Source organism: Phocoena sinus, chromosome 19 (assembly GCF_008692025.1).
Source record: "Phocoena sinus isolate mPhoSin1 chromosome 19, mPhoSin1.pri, whole genome shotgun sequence".
Taxonomy (NCBI): domain Eukaryota; kingdom Metazoa; phylum Chordata; class Mammalia; order Artiodactyla; family Phocoenidae; genus Phocoena; species Phocoena sinus.
This window is the reverse complement of record NC_045781.1, coordinates 49,330,210-49,354,844: the sequence shown is the minus strand read 5'-3', so window position 1 is coordinate 49,354,844 and position 24,635 is coordinate 49,330,210. Positions and strand designations below refer to the sequence as shown.

General features: G+C 45.7%; 1 protein-coding gene and 1 non-coding gene across 4 annotated transcripts in view; both read right to left on the bottom strand.

Annotated features, from left to right (window-relative positions):
- VAT1L (vesicle amine transport 1 like) overlaps positions 1–24,635 on the bottom strand; it is a 149,281-nt gene that overhangs the window by 65,572 nt on the left and 59,074 nt on the right. For all 3 annotated transcript variants that reach the window (XM_032613707.1, XM_032613708.1, XM_032613709.1), the window contains exons 4-7: positions 20,619–20,761; positions 12,634–12,737; positions 10,417–10,472; positions 6,611–6,805 (exon numbers count right to left, since the gene is read on the bottom strand). In XM_032613707.1, coding sequence (XP_032469598.1) covers positions 6,611–6,805; positions 10,417–10,472; positions 12,634–12,737; positions 20,619–20,761 — 498 coding nt within the window. The remainder of the gene's footprint in view (positions 1–6,610; positions 6,806–10,416; positions 10,473–12,633; positions 12,738–20,618; positions 20,762–24,635) is intronic.
- LOC116744867 lies at positions 14,157–14,263 on the bottom strand. The gene has a single exon (XR_004347194.1). It is a non-coding gene; the product is annotated as a U6 spliceosomal RNA (small nuclear RNA).

The window sequence follows — 24,635 nt, the reverse complement described above, 5'->3', positions numbered from 1 at the left end:
CCAGCCCTAGGCAACCCCTAACCTACTTTCTAAACAGCCCTTCTTTGGACCCAGCACCCCCTGGCTCTTTGCCAGCCCTTTTTTCTGCTCAGTGCCAAATAGGAGGCTTATGCTGGCTGTCAGACTGTCCTCCCCATGATTCTCTTCCTGACCCACTGCTTTCAGACTTCTGCCCTCGTCATTCTACTGAAAGACTTTCTGAAAGGTCAACAATGACCCTGGGGCCAAATTCAAAGGCTTTTCTGCTCCGTACTTCCTGACTTGTCCGCAGTCCCTGACTTTAAGACCTGTCATGGTGGTCCCTTTACCACTGCCCTGCCCGGGACACCTCACCTTCTCCCTACTGTGTGAATGGTGGGGGATGCTAGGATTCTGTCCTCACCCTCTTCCTTCTACAGTGGAGAAGTTAATGCCCACGGTCTGAATGCCAGCTTTGCCATGCACCAGCTGTGTGAGCTTGGGCAGCTAACTTCATCTAAGTCTACTTTCCTTATTTATATCTCAGGAAGAGTAACAGTACCCACCCCTCAGGGTTATTGTGGGGACTAAATGAGTTAATTCATAGGAAGCACTTGCTTGGAGAACTACTTGGCACATATAAACAGGCTACGCTAAGTGTTTGCTAATATGATTATGTTGCTCCTTCTTTTGTTCAATTGAGTTTATTCATAGCCATGTTTTTTCAATAACTTCTATGCATCACACTTCCCTGGGGTTCAAATTTCCATTAAATTCAATTATAAGCAGGGGCTTTGGGCAAGTATAGCTTCCCCAAAGCCTCACTTTTGTGACCTGTAAGACGGGGGGTAATAGTAGTTGGGTCTTAGAGTTGTTGGAGAGTTTAAATAAGTTAATACATGCAAAACATTTAGAACAATGCCTGCCATGCGTAAATCCTCTAGAAATGTCAGTAGCAGCAGTAGTTGTAACTATCCAGCCTTCATCTCTCACCTCCACGTGATGGTGGGTTTGACTTGACCGTGGACATCACTTGCACGTTCTACCATCATCTTAAACCAAAATCACATCTGAGCTCATCAATTTTTTCACGGCAGCTTCAATCACTGCTAACTCAGATCACACTGTTGGCACCCCCAGTCCTGGTTTCCCAGGTCAAAGACCATTGGTCATCTTGCATCTCCTTTGTCCTTTGTATCCAATTTTCATCCTTCCCAATGACTCACATTTGCTCATTCCCTCCCATTCACTTCCCCCACTTTTGTCTGGGGCTTGCCTGCCCAGGTCTGAAAGTCTTCAATGACCTCTTGCCTGCCCCCCGTCCATCCACCAAACCAAAGTACACATGATACAAAATACATTGCCCACTTCTGGATGATGCTTCTAAGTACTCTCCCTATCCCCAACTCTGCCCCTGAAGGAGCTTCTAAATCTTTAAAAAAGGTCTCCAGGAGCCAGTCTCCAACTGCCATAATTAAATGGGACTTTCCACGGTTTCTCCTCGAGTCTTTGCCTCTTAGTTTTGGTTTGGGTATATGTTTCAGATGCTTGGCTTCATCCTTTCTTTTCAGTCTGGTGTTGGAGGTGACGCCTGTGGCTTCTTTAAAACTGAAAATCACACCTCCACCCATCCTTCTCTCTTGAGTCATCCCACCCTCCCTGTTCAACATTAATCTGCCTTTTATCCAGTCAGCCTCTTGCTCTGTGTCAGATAAGGGTCCCTATCAAGCTCAGCACCACATTATTTTTCCTTAATTTATTCTTTTAGGCAGACCCATCTCTGTATAGGTTTTGTGATGTCATAGAATGAAAGACACATTATAATTAAGCCACAGCTATTAACATGAAAGGGAAAATGTGGGGGACACATAATGAGGGATTGGAGCACTTAAATCAAATAAGTGACTGCATTTGGTCAGTGAACTTCACTACAGCCAAGGCAAAGAGAAGTGTACAAGGAAGGGCACAATTAACGTAATTTACTAAAGGTAATCATGCCAGATTGCTGGGGAGACAAATTTACCTTCAAACAGAAGGATGACATCATCTCATAGACCAGCTCTAGGAGAATTTCTGCAGTGATGGGAACATTCTTCCATCTCTGCATGGTCCAGTATGGCAGCCACTAGCCACATGCAGCTACTGACCACTTGAAATGTGGCTAGTATACCCAAGGAACTGAATTTTTGGTTTGACTTAATCTTAATTAAATTTGAATAGCCACATGTGGCTAATGGTACCATAATTGGAGAGTGTAACCACAGACTTGTATGTAAATTATGTTGTAAAATATCTTTAATAGAATATTTCAAAATTGCCAAGATCTCTCTGCAGCCCTGTATCCATTTGCTGGGGCTGCCATAACGAAATACCACAGACTGGAAGGCTTAAATAACAGAAATTTATTTTCTCACAATCCTGTAGGCTAGATATCCAAGATCAAGGTGTCAGTGAGGTTGGTTTCATTCTGGGGCTCTCTCCTGGGCTTGCAGATGGCCCTCTTTTCACTGTGTCCTCACATGGTCTTTATGCAAACATCCCTGGTGCCTCTTTTTGTCCTAATCTCTCTTCTTATAAGGACACCAATCAGATTGGATAAGGGCTGCCCAAAGGCCTCATTTTAACTTAATTATTTCTTTCAAGGCCCTATCTCTAAATATAGTCAGATTCTGTGGTATTGGGGGTTAGGGCTTCAACATATGAGTTTGAGGGGGGACACAATTCAGCTCATAACAGAGCCCTCTGTGCACTATTAAACAGCAGACAGGTAAAGGCACTTTTGATCAGAGGCCACAACTGGATAGTTCAGGTGTGTATCTTTCTAGCGACATACTTGGGACTAGGATGGGCTTCTGGGAATTGGGAAATCAAAGGGTGTCATATTCCTTAGGCCACAGTCTCTAATAGCAATCCCCTCACCCAGAATGTCAACTCACACTCCTCTGCCTGGCAGTGAAGGCCCCCGAGATTTGACTCCATTGACTGAACCAGCCTTTTCTCCTCTCTTCCTTTGTTCCTGTTCCTCTGCTTTTTTTCCAGACCTCTCTACCCCATGTACCTTGTACTCACTCCTGCTTCTCTGATTTTGTCCACACTGTCCCTCCTGATAATACCTTGTTTTTTAACTGCAACATCATCCTAAGAATTTATATCCTGCTAATCTCAACCAAGACCCACCTCATTCTCAAAACCATCTCTGAACATTCAGTCTTCCTTAACATCATTCTCTCTTGTTTTCAAATCCAGTCACACTTGAAACAAACACCCCATGATTGAAAATGAAGTTCTTCTCTAATTGTTTCTAGGTCTTAGTGTTGTCTCTGAAACAAAATCATAAACGCAAGGGTCAGGGAACAAGTGACCTATCCCTTCTGTAGACTTGACATCCTAACATAGTACAAGCACATAGCAGGTGCTCAGTAATGTGTCTGCTGCTTGGTTGACAGATGTAAGTATTTTTTGTCCCTTTCCCACCTCTGAACTGTTTTTCCAACTTCATGTACAATTGCACATTTAGTATCTGGAGCAAACCAGTTGCACGTTTAACATCTGGAGGCTGCAGCATATCACTCACTCTTTGTATTACATTTACAATAAAGTCAAAGATAGATGGCTGAAAAGAAACTCTAATCATCTCTGATATTATTAAATCTTCTAGTCTGAATTCTCAGAGAGCCCAAGAAAAATTTCTTTAAATCCCTATGGTCTTTCTATTCCATAGATGAAGTTATGGAGCTGGCCTGAGAAGCAATTTCGTGAAATCATTTACCAAAGGGGAGGGGGGAAAGTCATTATAGTCCTCCTTTGGAGGTTTGCAAGTAATAAGCATGCTCTCTTCTCTTCAAGCCCAGAGGAGCTGCGTGGGCTTGATAAACGGCTAAGCTTGGCCCACCGGCAGCTCTAAAAAGATGTCTGTAAACATTACAGAAGAGAACCATCAGAAAGTTGGTGGGTGTTACTGATGAGTGGCTGTGGGTGCTTTTGTTGGCCAACATGGCAGCAGCCTTCTTTCTCTCCTCTGTGAATGACTAGTGACCTATACTTCCTTTGTTTTCCTGGTGACTGTCTTAACCGATACGGCTTCTTTTAAAGCAGTGGTTTTCAACTAGGGAAAATTCTGCCTCTGTCCCCATCCCACCTGGGGGACATTTGACAATGTCTGGAAACATTTTATGTTGTCACAGCTGGCAGTGGGAGGTGCTGCAGGCATCTCCTGGGTAGAGACCAGAGATGCTGCTAAACATCTATCTTCCCTTGTCCCTTTGCTTTTGAGGGTCTCTCTGCCTTGCATACTCTTCTTCCAGTTTTTTCCTATTCATGCCCCAGTTCAAACAACACCTAGCTTTCCTTATCGAAAGCCACTCTACAGCATGCATTCTCAGTGGGAGCAAGGCCACCCCCAAAGGGGTAAAAATGGATTCTGGGAGGATTTTTTAAAATCTTACTCTTTTAATGTATGTAAAGCACAAATACACATACAGGACATAAACAGATGGATGATAGGTAGGTAGGTAGATGGCTGGTGTATCTATGGTACTAAAATTTCATAGAGGTGGTTGATTAAGAAAAAAAAAAGTCTAAAAAAGCTCCTTAGGGAGCAATAATGAAAAAAAGGTTGAAAAATATTGCTCTGTGGAGACTGTCTCCCCGCTCCACTTACTCGCCAACATATACCCTAATTTACCTCCTTCCAGAAGTTACTGCAATTGGAGAGTACCCTACTTATTTTTAGTTCACTTGAGTATTTTCTGCCCCTCCCCACCCCTCTGAAAGTGAGCTCCTTGAAACTCAGGGATCTTGGCCGTCTCTTTGCCACTGTGCCCCCAACACCTGCACATGGTTGGGCATGTAATAGATATTCAGTCCATACTTGGTGATTCAGTTGCATTATAACCAAGGAATGATTTCCAGTACTAAACCAAGGACCCACTGGGCCAACCAGACCCCTCTTCGATTTCAACCCTCACTTAAATGCTACCAGATTCATTGGGTCCCTTTTGGGCAGTGAGCTTAAGTCCCCTTCTTTCCTCCATGGTCAAGTTAATCTCTTAGCCCTAGTCTCAAGTAGCTCAAATTTTCTCTCCTCCCTGACCTCTGAGACCCAGCCACTGCAGTTCAGCCCTTGTCTATTCCACTGACATACCATAGTGAATACCATATGGATGTTTGACCCACTGAATTAAAACATTTGATCCATTAAATTAAAACATTTTGACCCAAGTATAACGATAGGTTAACCATCTTAGAAATTACACAACAGAAGGAATGTATGATTATCTGATTTGATTTAGTAACACATTGAATTACAGTGAGCATATGCTGTAGAAAAAAGACTGGAAGGAAGCAAACCAAAATACTAACAATGTTATCTGTCTCTGGAATGTGGACTTGCAGTTTATTTTCTCCTTATGTTTTTGGCTAATTTAGGAATTTCCTATAATAAGCATGTATTTCTTTTACCATAAGGAACAAGGGGTTTTGGTGGTCGGGTTTTTAAAGTATCATTCATGATATTGCAGTATCAGAGAGGCATATATAGGCCTGATCCATGGATCCGGGACCAGGCCCCTCTGATTACATGGTGACTCCCACAAAGCTTTTTAGGGGGGGATTTCCGTGCTTAGGAAAGCCATTAGATTTTGCCCAACCTAGTCCATTAAGCAAATAACACCAGCTTTCTTGCTAGGATGACAGCTACTATCTGTTCCATGGAATTTTATTTTTGTTAAGTTTTTCAGAGGTGTCCGTGACTCCCCAAAGTACAAAAATGTACTGTAAGACACTCACCCATGCAAAATGCAAAAACCAGCCAAACGAGCAAAAAACACACTCCCACATCTTTCTCAGGGGCTTCATGGCTCCCTGAAGCCAAGGTCATGACATCCTGACCTAGAAGATTTCTTAGTGGAATGCCTCTTGAAACCTAGACCACATGTCTTCATTTTCTCCTCACGGGCAGCTACCGTGACTGGCTTCCCAAATGTCCAAAACTTCCCTTGTCCTGAAGAATTTTCTAGATGCTGCCTCTTCCTAGCACATCTCCCCTGAACCAATATGGTCAGTTCACACTTCAGTATTCTTAAAGGTGACACGAGGGGCTCTTAATTTTTTTTTGTGATCAAGGAATGCTTTCAAATACTAGAACTTTTGGCAGATCAGTTAATAAAAAGACTCAGTCAAACACTAGATCCAACAATTCATTAATAATTACAGTGCCCAGGGTGGCAGCTAGCAAGGTCTGGAAGGGGCTCCAAGCATCGGGGCTTGGCACACAAATCATGTCAACTCTGAACCATTGTCCGCCCTGGCCTTGATCTCACACACTCACATGGTGAGGCTATAACTGACGCTGCACAATGCGCACGCTCTCTTGTGACCAAGGTGAATCGTACACACCCATCAAGATTTGGCGACCTACCCGGGAAGGGTTCATGGCATGAATGGCATGTTGACACACGTGGTTTGAGAACCACTATGAAACTTAAAGTATTTCTTACATCCAAAGCACTCTATACTACAGGACAATGACTTTTAGGACCCTCATTTAAAGCAAACAAACCTGGAGAAAAATCACTTAATAAAAGAGCAGATCTGGCTGCCCAAAGCTGACTAAAAAGACAGAGATTATTTGCTGGGGAAACATCATCCTTACCTCCTCCAGGGCCCACAGGGAGTCCACCACGGGCTTGACTTTTTTCTGGTTGTAGAGCCCAATGAGTTTGTCCACCACTCCTCGAATGAGGCCAGCATGGCCCTGTTTGAAGAGCAGGTTTAGAAGGGAAAACCCAGCAATGACTTTGTTCTCTTCGTATAGCTTGATGGGGTTCACCTTCTCAACCTGCCACCACTGGAAAGAGAGAAGGTGTGGGTTACAAGGAATCAATGCCAGGCCATGTTTGTAGCATTGCAGGGAGACAATGGGGCTGCACTTGGGTGGATTCCAGCTGCCCAGGTGGTAGCTCTTGCTGGTGTGTTTCTGTCAGCACCTCTTTGGCTGAGCACTGCTACAGGTGCACAGTGATGCTTCCCAGAAGAGCCCAGGATGTAGGTGGGACACAGCCCTTTACAAAAACAACTGCTAGACCACATGTGATCAGAATGTTAAGTCACACGGTTGGGACCATCAGATCTGGAGTTGGATCCTGACTCTACAGTTTGCTCCCTGTTATTCTCTGTGCTTCATTTTTCTCAGCAACATACACTGGCAGGATGCTGCCTCCGAGGTTTCCTGGGAGAATTTAGCGTAGAGCGCTTGGCTGAGTGGATGGCGGTGGTGGTGATAGGGCTGGTGAAGGGAACGGGGAGGGGTGGGGGGACGTGGTGGGAGTGATGCCTCTGCCTGCACGAGCAGCTTTCCTTGGGGGAACAACAGCAAGGCTGGAGAGGTGAGGCAGAATGCATCAGATAAGGAAGAGGAAGGAAGCGTAATATAGGAAGAAGGAACAGCATATCGGAGCGATGAAGCCACAGTGTTGGAACTAAATTGATGGTTCTCAACTGGGGACGGTTTTACCCCCCAGGGACATTTGGTAAATGTTTGGGGATGTTTTTTGTTATAACCCAAGGGGGGAATCAGCTGGCATCTAGTGGGAAGAAGCCAGGGATGTTGCTAACTCTCCTACAATACATAGGACAGGTCCTCGAAACAGAATTATCCAGCCCCAGATGTCACTAGTGCTAAAGTCCTAAGTGGGATACCCACACCTGGCACATATGGCTCCCTTATTTCCTGTCTTTCATCTCCCACTCCAGACATGAAAATAAGTAGGTAATCCATTAACAAACTACAGAAATGGTGATACAGCTGCTTTGTTCTGATTTAATTGTGTTTCTTCTGGTGCTGGTTAGAATTTAGAAATTCAAAGATCCAGCTTCTAGAGGGTGCTAAGAGATCAAAATGTTTAATATAGAAGGCAAAGAGAAGTGTGATGGACACTTAGGAACATCTATAATAGTTATGTTATCGGTGTGTTTCTTTTACATCCTGCCTCCTTCCAGGATTGAGGAAACTCAAAAAAGTAAAATATCTTGTTTTTTTTAAGTGGGGAAATCAGATTGTTGGAAAATAAGTGTAAGAAAGACAGGTTGTAAACAGGGACAAGGTTCATGCACAACATTTTTTACCAAAATATGCTCCCCAAGGGCCTGGGGTCCAGCTCTAGGAGAGATATGTATTTGGCCGTGGGCTGCTTGCCACAAAAGCAAAGGTAGAGAAATGATTAGTAACTTGATCCACAGTGTATGTGCAGCGCTTCCACAAAGCGTTTGTGAAATGAATGCTTGCCGAAGCTACAGTTGCTGCCCAGTTGTGTTTGTGTTCTAGAGCCTAATGCCTGGTTTTGAATCCCAGTTCTGTCACTCGCAAGCTGTGCAACTTTAAGCAAATCACTTAACCTCTCTGTGTTCAGTTTCCCTACTGTACCTCATGGGGTCGTCATAGGGAATAAATGTGTTGATACATACAAAGACTTAGCTCAGTGTCTGGTGCGTAGTACGTGCTCTATAAATATGAAATATTTTTATCCCCTTAAGTTGGAGAGATATCTTGGATCGAGCGAGTAAGAGCTCTGGATTTGGAGTGAGACTGCTCTCGAAATGTTGACTTCATTTGCTATTATCATCCTCGTTAGGATCTAAAAGCAAATGGCCTGTGAACACGAGCTCCCCGTAAGGGTTTTAAGGGGGGACACCATTAAGATAGCTGAGTGAGAAATTCCTGTATGCTTCCAAATATGCCTTTAATTTCTAAGCCTTTCTCCAATGTATAGAAGAAAATGCCTTTCTAGAACCTTCCAGAACAAAGTCATCACCCCACTCCTCAGCATGCCCTACCTTCAGTTTGCTTCTAACTGAACAACCGACATTGAACCCGGCCTCTGAAAGGGAACAGTCTTCATTCCTGACCCCCAGCTAGGATCAGCACCCTTGCTTTCAGCAGGAGAATCTTCCCCTCCATCCTGGCTGTTTCCACGAGCGCCGTCACTGAACGTGGGCACACGGCAGTCATTACATTAACGCTCTGTGTTGTGATTGTGCACGTAGGGGAGAGAGGGAAAACACTTCTTGCAATCGTGTGTAATTTGGGACCAATTTGGTTCCCTACAGCAGGCCGTCAGCATCGTGTTAATTGCAGCCACAGCAACAAAACAGCTGCGAGTGACACAAAGCCTGTCGTCAGGGGACGCGCTCCAGACAGCATCATCCTTCACTAGACTCCATTCTTGCTCCCCTGTTCATCCCGAAGTTGCGATAACCTTGATCTGAACTTTACAGCTCAAGTGCAAACCGAGGCCCTTTAATTCTAGTCTCACAGGGCAGGGAGTACTAATCATTCCAGAATCAGGGAGTGTTTGGAGATGAAGCCTTTGGCAGCCAGTGTTGGCACTTTGGGGGCATATGAATATCCCACAGTGCCACAAAGAGTAAATTCTAAACCCCTTTCCCTGGCTTTGTCTGACCACCCTATTCACCATGCTTCCACCCCATTCTTCTGTCTTCTACTTCAGCACCCTGCTTTCATCCCTTTCAGAGACTTTAGGACTATTTACAGTCATCTTATTAATATGTGTTACTTATTTCATCATCTCCTTCATTAGAACGCAAGAGTCCCGAGGGCCTCAAATGCATCTGTCTCATTTGCTGTGGTATCCTGGTGCCTGGCACAGCACCACAAGTAGTAGGTGCCCAGAAGATGCTTGCAAAGTGAGTGAATCCATCAGTGGCTGCTAAGGAGGCTAAGAGGAGGGAGGACAAAGGCAAGCTCTGATGGGACACGGCGGCCCCTGTGGTGGGGACAGGCGTAAACATGGAAGTTCAAGCCCAGATTAGTTTAATTCTAGTAAGTGTGGCTCCAGGTGGGAATGTAGACCTGAGGAGGTTCATGGTTGGGTGAGTGCCCAGGGATGCAGCTTCACAACTGCAGACACAATAACCACTGTGTTCGGAGCATGAGCGCGTAAGCTAGTGGTTCACACACTTGCGTGTGTCAGAAAATCACCCAGGAGCTTGCGAAAAGTGTCGAGTCCTATTGTCTCTCCAGGCCAGTAGGATGGGGCTACAGAGAAGTCTCAAGTAGCCCTAGAGACCCGGTCAGAAAGTGGCCAAACTGAAAGGCTGGTCTCTCCGTGGACCAAGTAAAGTGCACGAATGCTAAGTTTATTCTTGACCGGTGATTAAAAATACCAACACTTAAACAATCTCTGTTGAAATCAAAATACAGTTTTCTGGAGTTTCTCGGGCACTCTCATTTCTCTGCTTCATTTGGACAAAAGTGGCCCAAGTCACAGTCCTGTCCATGTGTGGTGAGCAGGTTGAGAATGCAGGCTTTCTTGCAAATGAATGATGCAGATGAAGGACAAACAAGATTTAGGCTATTCGGTCCATGTCCTTAGATGGAAGAGCTTACAACATGCCAAGCACCACACCACCAGCGTACTTTAGACGTGCATGGATACTTACTGATTTTGCAAAGCTAAAGAAGCTCTTGGTCTCTCCAGTCACCATGTTGGATGAACCTGCAAGTGGAAGATTCCCAAATCAAGCTAACGAAAATCAACATCTCTTGCTTTGCATGGAAGAATGGCAGTTGTCTGGCCCAGAACTGTCAAGAACTTGAAAAGAAATTTAGGTCAGCCTTGGAAAAATAAGGGAATTGGGGGGTGGGGGGGTGGTTGGTGTCGAGTTGACTTAATTTTAACTAAGTATCACTGGATCAGAGAGGAAGTAACATTTCTCAAGGTGACTATTTCATAACGTTGGACAATAGGTCACGTGGCAAAAATGTGATTTAAGCCAACATTCTAATAAAATGATGAGTTGCCAAAATGTCTTGTTGGTTCCATTCTCTGAGACTGAGAAATGAACTCCTTTGTGAGATTACTTTATGGCTTGAATTTGATTCCTCGGCAAGTGAGGGGCTTGGGGAGCTGACCTTGACTGGGCATTTAAGTAGTGGAGAGAGGTGGGGCTGAATTAGAATTTAGATGGATGGAAAGATGGGGTACAGAGGAGCAGATGAGGGTGAAAATAGGTTCACAAGCCAAGGAAATGGTGTGACCCATGTGTAAGCTCCAAAGAGGTCTGGGCAGAAAGGTGAAAACCACTTGAGACCAATGGTGTGGGAAACGGAGCCTTGCTGATGGGAACGAGTAATATTCAGAGTTAAGACAGGAAGTCGAGTTAGGAAAGATTCCCTAACATGCTCTTACAGAAAGGAAAAACCCCTTTCTGTGGTTCTGGGTTGGGTGAGGGTTAAGAGATACTATATCCTGATGGTGCCTTTTCAGCGACTTTTCTGCCTTCCCCCCACAGATTTGGGAGTAAGGTCCTCTCAGAGAACCGTGAAATGAAAAAACAATGTATGTCTTAAACTTAGTTCTTTGGCCTTGGTAAACTAGTAGCCAGTTAATCACTGCTTCTCGTTTTATGGGGTGACTTTTACAGGGTACAAGCTTCACAGCACTAGGTTTTGATTACTTAGTAGTCAAGTAATTGATGTAATAAATTAGATACTCGTGATATGATCAAGTCGTGTACACCAAAATGACATCATGGAACTGGGGCAGAAATAGAACCAGTAAATGAATAAGGATGGGTAAAATGCTCATCTGTATTTGACTCACGTGTTAGTCATAGCCAATATCCCTACACTGACATTTATAGCTTCTCTTATCAATAGTAATAATTTAAAAACTGCATCCACTGCTAAAGACTTTCAAATACATGGCCACTACTCATAATGCCAGAATACTCCAGCAATGAAAGTTTCTTCCTTCTCTGTCACCATGATCTGATGATGACAAAATGATGCTCGACTACTTATACCTCTCAGATATCTGTTTTATAAGCTTCTCAGCTAATAGTAGGGAAATGAGTATTTTTTTCTGAGTTATGCAGAACTAAGGCTCAATTTTCTACTCTACTTCCATGGGACAGAGTGCCAAAAATCTCAAGCATTGGAGAACTCCAAGATCATTTGGCTTTGGGATGTGACATCTGGCTTCAGATATGCTTTTTTCTTTGCAGAGACTAATGTTTAAATTGGTTTACCTGCTTATGACAAAGAGAAGAAGAGGGGGGAGAGGAGTCTCTGGGGTCTCATTCTGCTGGAGAAAACCTGCTCCCAGATGTCTCTCATGAATCCTCCCAAACCCAAGAGCATATAAGTGAATTAGAGGCAGACATGGGCTCTATCCATCCAGGGCTTCTGTCTTGATTGGGACATACAGGAGTAGTTTAGAGGAAGGAGATTCTGTACCTTGCAACTTCATCTCCAATAGTGAAGATCCTCCCTTTTAAAACCACCACATCCTAGCCACTCTTCTCCATCCTCTTATGGGTGTTTTATTGCTTCATTTTTGTAACTTCCTTTGAAGCTATTAGTATTTTCCACCTGTGCCACCTTCTGTGGGTCGAGTCCCATCTTGTCACTACCTTGGCTTGGCCTTGCTTTATTTCTTTTAGAATGAGAAATGCTCATGGGATAATAGGGCAGTAGGCACTTTTATAATTGAGAACAGTAGCGATACTATAGAAAATATTAAAACATTAACACCATCCCCATCTCATTACGCCAGCATATCAACACATCTCATTTTTCAGAGCCCCTTGTAAGCACACGTGCGTTGCGGTGCTGCCTGTCGCCAACCATGTCCCCTGCTTCTGTTTAGCGCTCACCATATAAAATGTAGGTTCCCAGTGGTTTGAGAAGGCTGAGACCTTTTCCGGTGTTGTCCCCACAGAGGCAATCCAAAACAATGTCCACTCCTTCAGCAGAGATTCTAAATGGTGAGAAGACAAAGTAAAATAGTGTAACCTGTCAGGGACCAAGCTGTCAATCCCTTTTCCTTCCTCTGTCATACTGTTTACTGCCAGAATCAGGAACAGAGAGCTCTGGGAATAGAAATAAATAGGGCAGAAGCCTGGGAGGTGGATGTATCCTCCTGAGTCCAACTCTGAGAATTTCACAAAGCCACAGACAGCTAAGAACCTGGCTGGTGGTGCCAGCAGAGAACATCACAGTCAGTCTAACCACCTTGCTCAACTTCTCTGAGCCTCAGCTTTCTCCTTTGTAAAGTGGAGCTAGCGGGACTTCCCTGGTGGTCCAGTAGGTAAGGCTCCGCACTCCCAATGCAGGGGGCCCGGGTTCGATCCCTGGTCGGGGAACTAGATCCCACATGCCTGCCACAACTAAGAAGTCCTCATGCTGCAACTAAGAAGTCTGCAGGCCGCAACTAAGGGTCCCGCATGCTGCAACGAAGATCCAGCATGTGCTCCAACTAAGATCTGGAGCAACCAAAAAGTAATAAAAATAAATAAATTAAATAAATATTTTTTAAAAGTTAAAAAAAATAAAATAAAGTGGAGCTAGCATGTTTCTTTGTGCTAAGAATGAAGTGAGGTGGCAGATGTGGTGCTTGGCCCATTGCCAGCCACATACGAGTTGCTTCGCAAGTCAATCAACAACTCATATTTGTGGAAATCGGGGTGTGTGCCAGGCTCTGTCCACGGTGCTGAATAGTGAAAACCAGCAAGATCCCTGTCTTCATGGGGCTTCCGGTCTACCAAGGATTGGCTTTCTTCCCTCTCCACTTCCCTTCTCAGTGAAGCTATAAAGGCACGTTAATTTAACTTGCAAACTTCTATTCGTCCAATCTCCAGGTTCAACCTATAAACATACTCCTAGAGGAAAAGGGTTAAATAGAGAGGATTTTCCTACAGCGATGGAGGGCTCCAGAGGGAATCCACATTTGTACTCTATTAGGAAGAAGATCCCTTCTTCCATTCATTTATTTATACATTTATTAATTCACTCGCTCATGCACTTAACAAACATCTACTGGGCTTCTTGGGTTAAAAGAGATTATGCAGGAGGGGCAGTAGAACCGGAAGGCTCTGGGGATTGTAGGGAATATATTCCTACCTAGAGTTCCCAACTCTGGCTGGGCCGTGCTCTGCTCAGACAAGAATGGCACTTCCTCAGACTTGTGCCTTTGCAGGGTTACCTTGTCTTAGCACATTGCTCACTTTTTCTACCCCCACCCTCATCCCCCAGCGAAAGTTCAGGAACTGCCACTAACTGACGTCAACAGCTTTGTCCAGAGTGTCACCAACTAGGAAATTACACATGCATCTCCTGGGTTCATACACTAAGTCAACTGCTCCATGCCCCTGAGAGCTGAGTCTTTTTTTTTTTTTTTTTTAATGTGGAGCGCTTCACGAATTTGTGTGTCATTCTTGCACACGGGCCATGCTAATCTTCTCTGTATTGTTCCAATTTTAGTATATGTGCTGCTGAAGGGAGCACCTGAGTCTTGATGTGAATGTGCCCTTCAAAAGCCCTCAGGGCTTAACCAAAATCCAGCCCATTACAAAGGCTCTTCCAAAGTGATCAGCTTAGCTCCCCACCCAATAGTGTGCTTATCTCATGGGTGTGTCCGTTCAAGTCCCATCTGTAAATTCATAACCAGGGAGTTAGGCCAGTGGATCTCAAACCTGCATGTGTGTCAGAATCTCCTGGAGGGCTCGTGAAGGTACAACTGCGATCTGCCCTCCCTCTCCCTCTGCTCCTAGCTCTGATGTACTTGGTGTGGGGTGGGGCCCAAGGGTCTGCATTTCTAAGAAGTTACCAGATGTTGATGCTGCTGATTCCAGCGCCACACTTTGGAAACGCCTCATCTAAACCAGTTACTCAGAGGTCGAGGCGGCCTTGTTTTTCTCTTAGTAGTAATTAATTTGTTCCTTAAATATTTAGCACTGGCACCACACTAGGCACAGGGGGTGTCATGGTGAGCCCACGCAGATTTGACTTCTCCCCTTTTAGAGGTTACATTAGGCAGACATCAATCAATAGTTAAATAAAAATTAAATTGAAAGTGGATGGGGTCTAGTGTCACAAAGGTACTATGAAGCTGTTCAAATTGAGGGTTTGCCCAATCAGGGCTGCCAGAGAAGATGTCCCTGGGGAAGTGACGAGTGGCAGTTGGAGGAGGTAGGTAGGGAAAGAGTGGTGGGAACAGTGTTTCAGGCGGAGGGAACAGCATGTGCAAAAGCCCCATTCAGGAGGAGCCTGGTAGGCAGCAAGACTGGACTAAAGAAGATGCGAGGGAGCTTGCTGCATGGTGAGGCTGGAGAGGCAGGCGGGAGGTCTGAGTACACACTCTGAGGGGGGCTCTGGGCTGGGCTGCAGACCCACTGATCAGCTCCCCACCTTGCATCGTAGGCCGGGTAGCTATGCACCTGTTTTTCTCACTTTGACCAGATCCATTTTTGTCAAGTTTGCTCCCTCCTGTGGAAGTGAGATCCTGCTCTGCTTCTCCTAGACAGCCCGCCTGGGCCATCAAGTCCTCCCCGGGAACTTCACTTCCCTGACATCTCTCCCCTTGCCCGAAGGATGCTGTGCGTGCGTAGGGGCAGCCTCCCAGATGTGAGGCTGTGCACACCTTCCAGGGAACCCCCGATGGACCCGCCCGTCGCTTCTCCTCACTTCGTGCCAGATGCTCCTCATATCCGTAGTCTGCTTGTGGGTCCACATTCTCTCCTCTGCCAATCACATCTCCTTGCGCTAGCTGCCCCGCCTCGGCCTGTTCCTCTCTCCTGTGGACTATGGTTCTCCAGAAATGCAGGGCACGCCCACAGCAAGGGGTGACCATGAGCTCTGCGCACTTCCCCATCCTCACCTCCCACTAACCACGCCAGACAGTCAGACCTTCTAACTGTTCCTAAAGTCCCACATTCAGGAGCACCTACTGTGTGCCAGGCACAGCGCTGAGCCTTCCTAAGTCTCATCTCATGACACCTCATGCCAACCCTGAGACTCAGGGCCTTTGTTATACCCATTTGATGGATGAGGAAGCTGAGGCTCAGTGGGGTCAGGTGACTGCGGGAAATGGGTCCAGAAACTCAGTGAGGGCCCCAGAGATGGAGTAGGGTTTTATAGGGTGGGCTGTGGCCAGCCCAGGGGTGACCACCACTGCCACTTCTAGCTCCCAGCGAGGGCTGAGCAAAGCTGGGGGTTGCTCTACTGGGCTTTACACTGGAAGGAGATACTGCAGGTCTCCTCATATCCAGGCCACCTGCTCCTCCCACATCTCTCTTGGCATTTCTATAGCTGAATCAGGCAAGACAGGGTTTGGCCATGCACAGGGGTCAAATAAGCCACAAATTCACTCCCCGTTGCTGTCATTGCATCCTTTAGGAGTTCAGTGGTGAACTGGGGGCCGAAGGGGGTGGGAGGAGATGGATTCTGTGGAAGAGAAGCTGGGTAGAGGCAGGTGTCACTCCCAGGGCCCTGAGGGTGAGGACACTCTGCTGTAGAAGTCAAACCTTTAAGCAGACATTGCTCCTTTAGAGGCCAGCAATGTCCCTTCAGGTGAGAGTTGCAGAATTGAAAAGCGCTCCATCCCCTGTTCAGTCCTTATAAGCCCAATCAGTGGATCAGACTGAACTGGATAGTGGGTCTACTTAAATTGCTCCAGGCCCCACAAGTTAGCTTGGGTCAGGTCCTCCCTTGGTCATCCTTACACTGAAAAGCACCTTAGCAGCATCTTTTTTCTTGTGGTACGCGGGCCTCTCACTGTTGTGGCCTCTCCCGTTGCGGAGCACAGGCTCCGGACGCGCAGGCTCAGCGGCCACGGCTCACGGGCCCAGCCGCTCCGCGGCACGTGGGATCTTCCCGGACTGGGGCACGAACCCGTGTCCCCTGCATCGGCAGGCGGACTCTCAATCACTGCGCCACCAGGGAAGCCCCTTAGCAGCATCTTTTAATGGAATAATCATGAATATCACAAGCAGAGCAGGTAGCCCGTCAGAGGCACAGAGGACATCCTCATTTCTTAGCTCACCCCCGCTCCCCAATTTCTGGGAGTGTCTGCCTTGCCTGCATTTGTGTAGTCGTAATTACATAAAAGCAGAGAGGGTAAGGGCAGAGGGTTAAAGGCAACAGTTCCTATTCTGCTTTCTCCCTGTGTCATAAATCTCTGCAGACTTAAACAGCAAACAGAAATAGCCCCAGCTCAGAGATTCTGTGGGCCAAATTCAGCATCAAGATATTTTGGGATTGCTGATCCGAGACTTTCCTATCTGTCCTTCCTTGGTCCCCAACCCCTCGCTCCTTTATTGAGAATACCGCCTCTTTGCTTCCCATCCACTCGGATCAGTGGAGAATTTCTCTCGAGTGGTGGTAGCTGCAACAGAGCCGTTACTGGGTAAGCAGCCCTTCAACCTTGTCGAGAAATTAATTCCCCTTTACTGTAACTTTCATTTCCAGTTGGGTCCTTGGCTCTCCACACAGTTCTTCTCGTTCAGACTTCCCTTTTCTCTGAGAACTCATCTGTGCCTTAGCTTTAACCATCACCTCCAAGCTCATGACAGAGGGATGAGGTGATGTCAGAGTGCCCAGCACTGTGCCTGGCACACAGTAGGCTGCTTGGTAAAAGTTTACTATTGACGGTTCCCACGTGCACGTAGTACCACTTCTAGGAATCCTTTCTTGATCGCTTTCTCTCTGTTCTCTCCTGGTGGCTAGACTCTTGTTAATTTCCACTAGGTCTCAGTTTCTTTATATAAGATAAGGAATTTTCATCTTTCAGGATGCACCTACAATGATCTCACTGAAATGCTCAGCAGAGTGGGAGGAGACAGACAAAGCCTGGTGCCCCCCTCGCCTTGCCTGGGACTCGCTCCCTACCTCTATGTACCGACTGAAAGAGTTCCCACTCTTCAAGCACCTCCTTGGGGCTGTCCACCTTGGCGTGCTCTCTGGTCTTTCTTCCCTCTTTACTTTTAAAGCCCTTACAGTCAGATGCACACAATTCAAGGCTTCTAACTCTTCCACTTGGTTTCAAGCATCCTCTTCTCTCTCCTCCGGAACAGAGAATGGGGAAGTGACATAAAGGTTATGTCTGTATTATAAATATTTTTTCCCCTATTCCCTTTATAATGCCTGGCTCTAGGATGCAAACATATTCAAAAGAAGCTTACTGAGTGACTGGTTGATAAAAGAATTTTCATCCCAAGAAATTTTTTGTTATTATTTTTTCTAGTTGATTACACACAACACAGTGTGTTGTGTTACACAGTGTGTTACACAGTGTAACAAACAATATCCATGATCAGAAAAGGAAGACAAATCACTCAGCATTCCACTCCTATTGCATCTCAGTGGGTGGATTTTTTTTCCCCTTTCATTTTATGCCATCACGCGCCAAGAATTTATACAAAGCTGTGATCACAGTGTAGCTGGAATTTGGCATTCTGCTTTTTTTCCACTCAATATGCTACCACAGGTATTTTTTTCATTTTCTGACAGTCTTCATAATTACCATTTTTTAAGGGGCTGCATAATACTCAAGCGTGTGGGTGTAGTGTAATCTACCAAACCGTTTCCCTTCTGTTGATAGCGGGGGCTGGTTCTGAATTTTCGCTTTTACAGACAATGCTGTAATTCACCCTGTCGTCATGTCCTGAGCACCTAACAATGAAGCAGAAGCAGTGCTTGGGTCTGCAGCAAGCAGGGTGGACCCGTGACTTTTATTTTCTTTCGGATTATATCCTGAGCGTAGGATTCGTGGGACAGAGAGTACAAACATATTTGCAGCTTCCCAGTCATTTTTAGGCTAATCCCAGAATCTCTACTTAAAAATGTAAGGAAGGAACTGTTGGAGGTCACATGTGCAGGAAGGTGGTGGGCAGGTGGGTCTCAGATGCTTCTGCTCTTCCGACATCAGAAGAAGTCACTGAATCTGGGGCTAAAGGCAGCGGGTCAAGGACACTGAGGGGATGGGGGATGGTGGAGCTACCTGGGATGTGGGGACAGCAGAGGCTCCCTGCTTATGGCCTCTGTCACTTCTTCAGAAGAGCCGCCACCTCCCGACCCTCCTCTCCACTACCGCACACATCCTCTGACCACAGCCTCCAGCTGCACTAGTCTCCTTTCACATTCTTGAATTGACCAAGTCTTTCCTGACCCCGGGCCTTAGCACATGCCATTCTCCTTGGTCAGAAAGGCTCTTCCTTTGGCCAAATTCTCAGCCCTCAGTTCTCAGCCCAAATCTCACTTGTTGGTGGATGACATGTCTGATTTCCCCATTTGCCTATGTTTATTTCACTAGCACCTTGCATTTCTCCAGCAAAGCACATATCAGAAGTATAAATCAATGAATTTTTAAAATATCTCTTGTCCCTTCTTCCCAACGAGGCTCCAGGCTCCATGAAGACAGTGATTCTCAAGGTGGTTTCTGCTGGATCTCCTGCCCTAGCAGAGTACCTGCTAGGTACTCAGTATTTATTAAGCAGGTCAGTGCAGGAACAGAGGAAAGGATGCTTGAAGAAATATCTCTTAAGAGGGTGAAAGGAAAGGTGGCTGAAGGGAAAGTGGTAGTTCATTTTCCAGACCACAGCTTGAAAGATGCAAGTTAAAGGAAGGACGTTTATAAAAGTAGGCAAAGATATATTCTGGAAGTCTTTACAAACTACTGTACATAAAACAGATAAGCAACAAGGATTTACTGTATAGCACAGGGAACTCTATTCAATATCTTGTAATAATTTATAATGGAAAATAATCTGAAATATATATATGTATGTATAACATACATATACCTGAAACTAACACACTATTGTAAATCAACTATACTTAAAAAAAAAATGCCTGCAATCTCTGGACATCTGAGAAACAGGTGGTAAATTTCCAATATCTAGCTTTAAAGCTTTCTTTTCACATCACATGGGAAATACTGGGGCAACCTTAAATGACACGCAAATCTTGACACTCAAAATTTTTTTTTAAATTTGAGAATTCAGACTGTCAGAAGACTCTCCTTTCCAAAAAACTTCCCAAGTTTCACCTAATCCGATCTAAATCTATCACTTCAAACAACCAAATCTCCCATCCTCCAACCCTTCAATTTTTCGTCTTAATCAGTGATTTGGAGGAAATTGTTTCTTTGTTATGATGCTATGCTAGCCGGACAACTTAATTCCTTTGTACCTTCTGATTTTGTGCTGGAGAATGAAATACAGAACCAGTGGCTCTGGGACATCTCTGAATCCCCCCAGGAGCTGTGAGTGGAGCAGAGCCTGGGAATCGGCAGGGGTGAGACACACAAATCACCTGAAAGCATGGCGGCAGCTGGGTGTTCCATCTGATTTCCTGCGTTGACATGCACAGGGCCGTAAGGATCATAGGTGGAATATGGATCATGTTATAAAGCAACGTCTCCCCCGGGGAGACCACAAGAGCCAGCAGATGGATGTCCCCTCCCATTCATTCTCTGTGACGCACCACTGACTCTTCCAAACCCAAATCTGATCACGTCACCACCTTGGTCCTTGGGTGGCTCTCAGTCACACCCAGGTTGGAGTCCGCACTCCCTGGGGCTGTTACATGAATGAATGGGAAGTAAACTTCTCTGTGTTAAGGTAGTGTTATAGCAGCTCCCACTAACTGAACTGCTCTGCTCCTCAGGTTTCTCGTCTCCAAAATGGGGATAATAGTAAGGCTGTTGAGAGGATTCGATGAGTGAGTGCATGTGACTGCACAGGACTGGTAACATATATGTTCACAGTACGATCCTTATTCGCCCCTCTCTAAACGAATGCTCCTGTTCTTCAAGAGAGAAGTGCGAGGACCATCCTGGTGCTCTTTATAGCAAACATCTTACCTTTTCACCTCCTGCACGTAGTCTGCATTTCTGTCAAAGAGATGAGTCACAGAGTCTTTGATGGCTTCATGCTTGAAAGTAGAAGCTGTTCCAAAGACAGTCACATTGGGGACGGTGGAGCACAGCTGAGCCACAGCTTGGCCCTGGGAGTGAAATACGACAGACAAGTCACACAAGAGAGCTACCATCCAGCAGCTAGTCTCACTGGGTGGACAGCAGGATTTCTCAGCCTTGCCGCTGCTGACCTTTTTGGGCTGGATTAGCCTTTGTTGCGGGGGGGTTGAACTGTGCATTGTGAGATGTTTAGCAGCATCCCTGGCCTCTACCTACTAGGTACCAGCAGCAAGCCCCCAGTTGTGACAGCCAACAATGTCTCCAGACATTTCAAAATGTCCCCTGGGGACGAAATTTCCCTTGGTTGAGAACCACTGGTGCAGAGGAAGGTGAGCCAGCAAAACCCCAGTACCAAGACATAACAACTGTTATTTAACCATATTGACCCTCAGGCTCTCCATTTATAAATTAGCACTAATACTACCTGCTCCCTAGGATCTTGGAGGATGTCTTAGTTTGGATTTCCCAGAAGCAGATTCTGAGGCAAGGATTTGAGAGTTAAGTCCTTTATCTGGAATAGGATCGCAGGAAATACCAGGGTAGAAGGCAGCCAATAAAGGGTGTGTTTATCAAGTCAGTATCCACCACACTAACTGGAACTCAGTCCCTCTGAGGAACTCCATGAGCAAGTGTAGAATATGCCTCGGACATATCCAAACCAAGTAGTGAGGAAGCTGGAGTATTTATCCACCAAATTTCTGTCTGATACTGGTTGAGGGTTGCTTCTGCAGCAGTGACTCTTAGGCACGTCTTTGTCCTCAGAGGCCAAACATGCTTGCACAGCCAGTCAGGAGCCCTAAGTAAGCAACCTTCAGCACGTTGAGTGCAGAAAAGGTATGGTATGGTGTGGCTGACAGCATCTGCTACAGGGGGCGTTAAATGAGGCAACAAGTAACATAGGTCCAGCACCTGGCACAAAACACGACACTTAATAGGTAATCAATCTTAATCATCTGTACCCCTTATTGGCTTATTACACCCAGGGCTGAGATGTCCAGGTGTATAAAGAAAATGCCATTGCATGAGGTTTAAATCTCGAATGGTCCAAGAGAAATCACAGATGTAGTTAGGAATGGTTAATCTTCCCATATCCTTTTTCAATATCATTAGAAGTTTAAGTCATTGGACAAAATACTGTGATCGTGTGCATTCAGAAACCTTCCAGTAAAACCCAATTTGCTGTTAACTAAGATGCATCCTAAAATCAAGTACTGTCTCTCTGCAGTGTTCCATCTACCATCTTAAGAAGGCAGAAATTATTAAGGAGGGAAATTATTCTACCAAAGGCATCTGTGATATGAATTACAGCCTCTCACTTTATTTACGTGTCTTCATGTTGGCAGACTCAATCAGGTTGGAAGGTCAATTTGTGGAAACGTGATTTTTCCCAACATTTGCTATTAGAGGCAATACTGAGAGAACCAGAGAATGTCAGAGTTGCAAGAGCATCCAATTACCCCCTCCTTATTGTTTTATAGACCAGGGAGAGGGGACTCTGAAAGGTTAAGGTAACCCAATTCTTCAGAGGCAGACCTGGGATTCAAAGCGAGGTCTCCTGACTTCCAGCTACTGCCATTTTCTATTATGCCACGCGTGCTGTCTACTTATTTTGGCATTTAAAGCTAAGCAGACTTTTAAGTTGCTGCCTAAAATAGACACATTACTGACACACTCACTTGGAGGTCAATATTTCAGAACATGGGCGTGAACCTGAGACTCCAGACAGGCTATAGTTCTCTGTTCTAAGAAGAGCTTTGGTATTTGGTTAAATTTTTTATCCCCTGATTTTGAAGAACAAAAAAAGGGACTCTCCTTCCTAGTGAGTGTAAATATCATCAACCACCATGACGATCCTCAAAAATTCGACAGGGCTTGAGCTAACCTTGTTAGTTCTGGCGTGGGAGCTTAGAACTGGTTCTCATAGCCATGTGGCCCCTCCTCTGTCCTTAAGCAAACCTGACGTTTATTCACTCAACTCCTTTTCAAATTCCTACTATGTGCTACCTCATCACTCTGTGCTGTAGATGCTGGAGCAGCAGAGATGCCTGATACACCTTAATCTCTATCTCTAGTCCCACCGAGTCCCAGACTTGTGTACTGAAGTACCATTTTGGCACCTGTCTTCACCTGGCTCTCCAGAAACCACACATCAAATTCAACTCATCCAAAACATAACTCATGGCTATCTCCAAATGAGTTACTCCTCATATTAGCTTGCTAGGGCTGCCAGAACAAAGTACCACAAACTGGGCAGCTTAAAAAACAGAACTTTATTGTTTAACAGTTCTGGAGGCTAGAGGTCTGAAATCAAGGTATCAGCAGGGTTGGCTCCTTCTAATGGCTGTGAGGGAGGGATCTGATCCAGGCATCCCTCCCTGGCTTGTAGGTGGTGGTGTTCTCCCTAGGTCTCTTCGCATTGGTCTTTCCTCTATGCCAGTCTGCGTCCACATTTCCCATTCTTGTAAGGACACCAGTTATATTGGATTAGCGCTCACCCTCATGACCTCATTTAACTTGACCTCTGTGAAGACCCTACCTCCAAATAAGGGCCTATTTTGAGGTGCTGGGGTTTAGGATTTCAACTTATGAATTGGATGAGGGTGGGGGGACACAATTCAACCCATAACACTCCTCTCACTGCATTTGCTGCCTCGGTGGATGGAACTGCACCACTCACTCATCGCTAAAGCCAGGAATCTGGGCGTCATCCTGGACCCCTCTTCCTCCCTCGCCCCACATCCAATTAGCACCTTTGTTGTTTCCACTCAACATCTCTTGGGACTGTCACTTCATCCCCTGGATTATGACAACACCTTTCTAACTGGCCTGGCTGTTTCCACGTGCACTTCAGAGTGATTTTTCTCAAACACAACACTGAGCATTTCATTATGTGTTTCTAAACTTCCCAGTGCCTGTCATGGCCTTCAGAGTGAAATGCACACCCTTTACTTGATGGCACACGGCCAGCCCTCTGGGATCTGACCCAGTCTACCTCACTAACATGATTGCCCTCCACTTTTCCAATATCCACTCCCTAACACACAGACGTGAGCCATCACTGACATTGGTCATGACCCTCATCCCATAGCATTCTCAGAATGAGCCTTCAACCTTATCTTACTGAGGAAGGAGCTGAGGTTTACGGAGGTTAGGGACCTGGGCCAAGGTCATTAGGGTACGATGTGGTAGACCTTGATGTGCTGTACTCACCAGCTGAGTGACCTTGAGTAAAGTATCAGCTCCTCTGATCACTTGTCTTAATATGCATTATACACAATACTATATGAACACGAAGATTGTTGTGGGATTATATGACATTATGCATCCACGGGCTTGGAATAGTGAATGTTTAATAAACACTTGCTATCATTGCTACTGGGACTCCTGTTACTTTTTTCTTCACATTATTATGGCGATATCAGCAGTGGAAGCATGTCCACTGCCTACTCTCCAGAACATCTCATGCTATTTTGCAGCAGTGCTGGTTTTCCCACACACCTTCCCCTTCCTGTCATGGCCTGGCCTTCCAGTGTCTTCTGCAGATCACAGCCACTCCCCCTGAGGCATATCGTCTTCTAGAAATCTTTCCCAGCATCCCAGACAGAGTCTCTTGCCTCTTGTTGTGCCACCATTGACCTTCCTCCAGGACAGTGGCCACCACGGCCTGCTGGGGCTGCTCCCTGACCCATCTGTGAGCTCCAGGGGGGTCAGAGACGGTGCCGCATGTGGCTCCAGACCCCAGTGCGTAGGGCAGAGTCTGGCACAGAGCAGATGTTTGGTAAACCTTGTTGAATAGATGCATGAGAAACGAGAGGGGTTTGATGTAATGAGGAAGCCCCTCGTCATTTTGCAGATTTCTACGTTCTTTAGCTTTTCAGAGTGGGAATAAAGCATGGGTTTAAT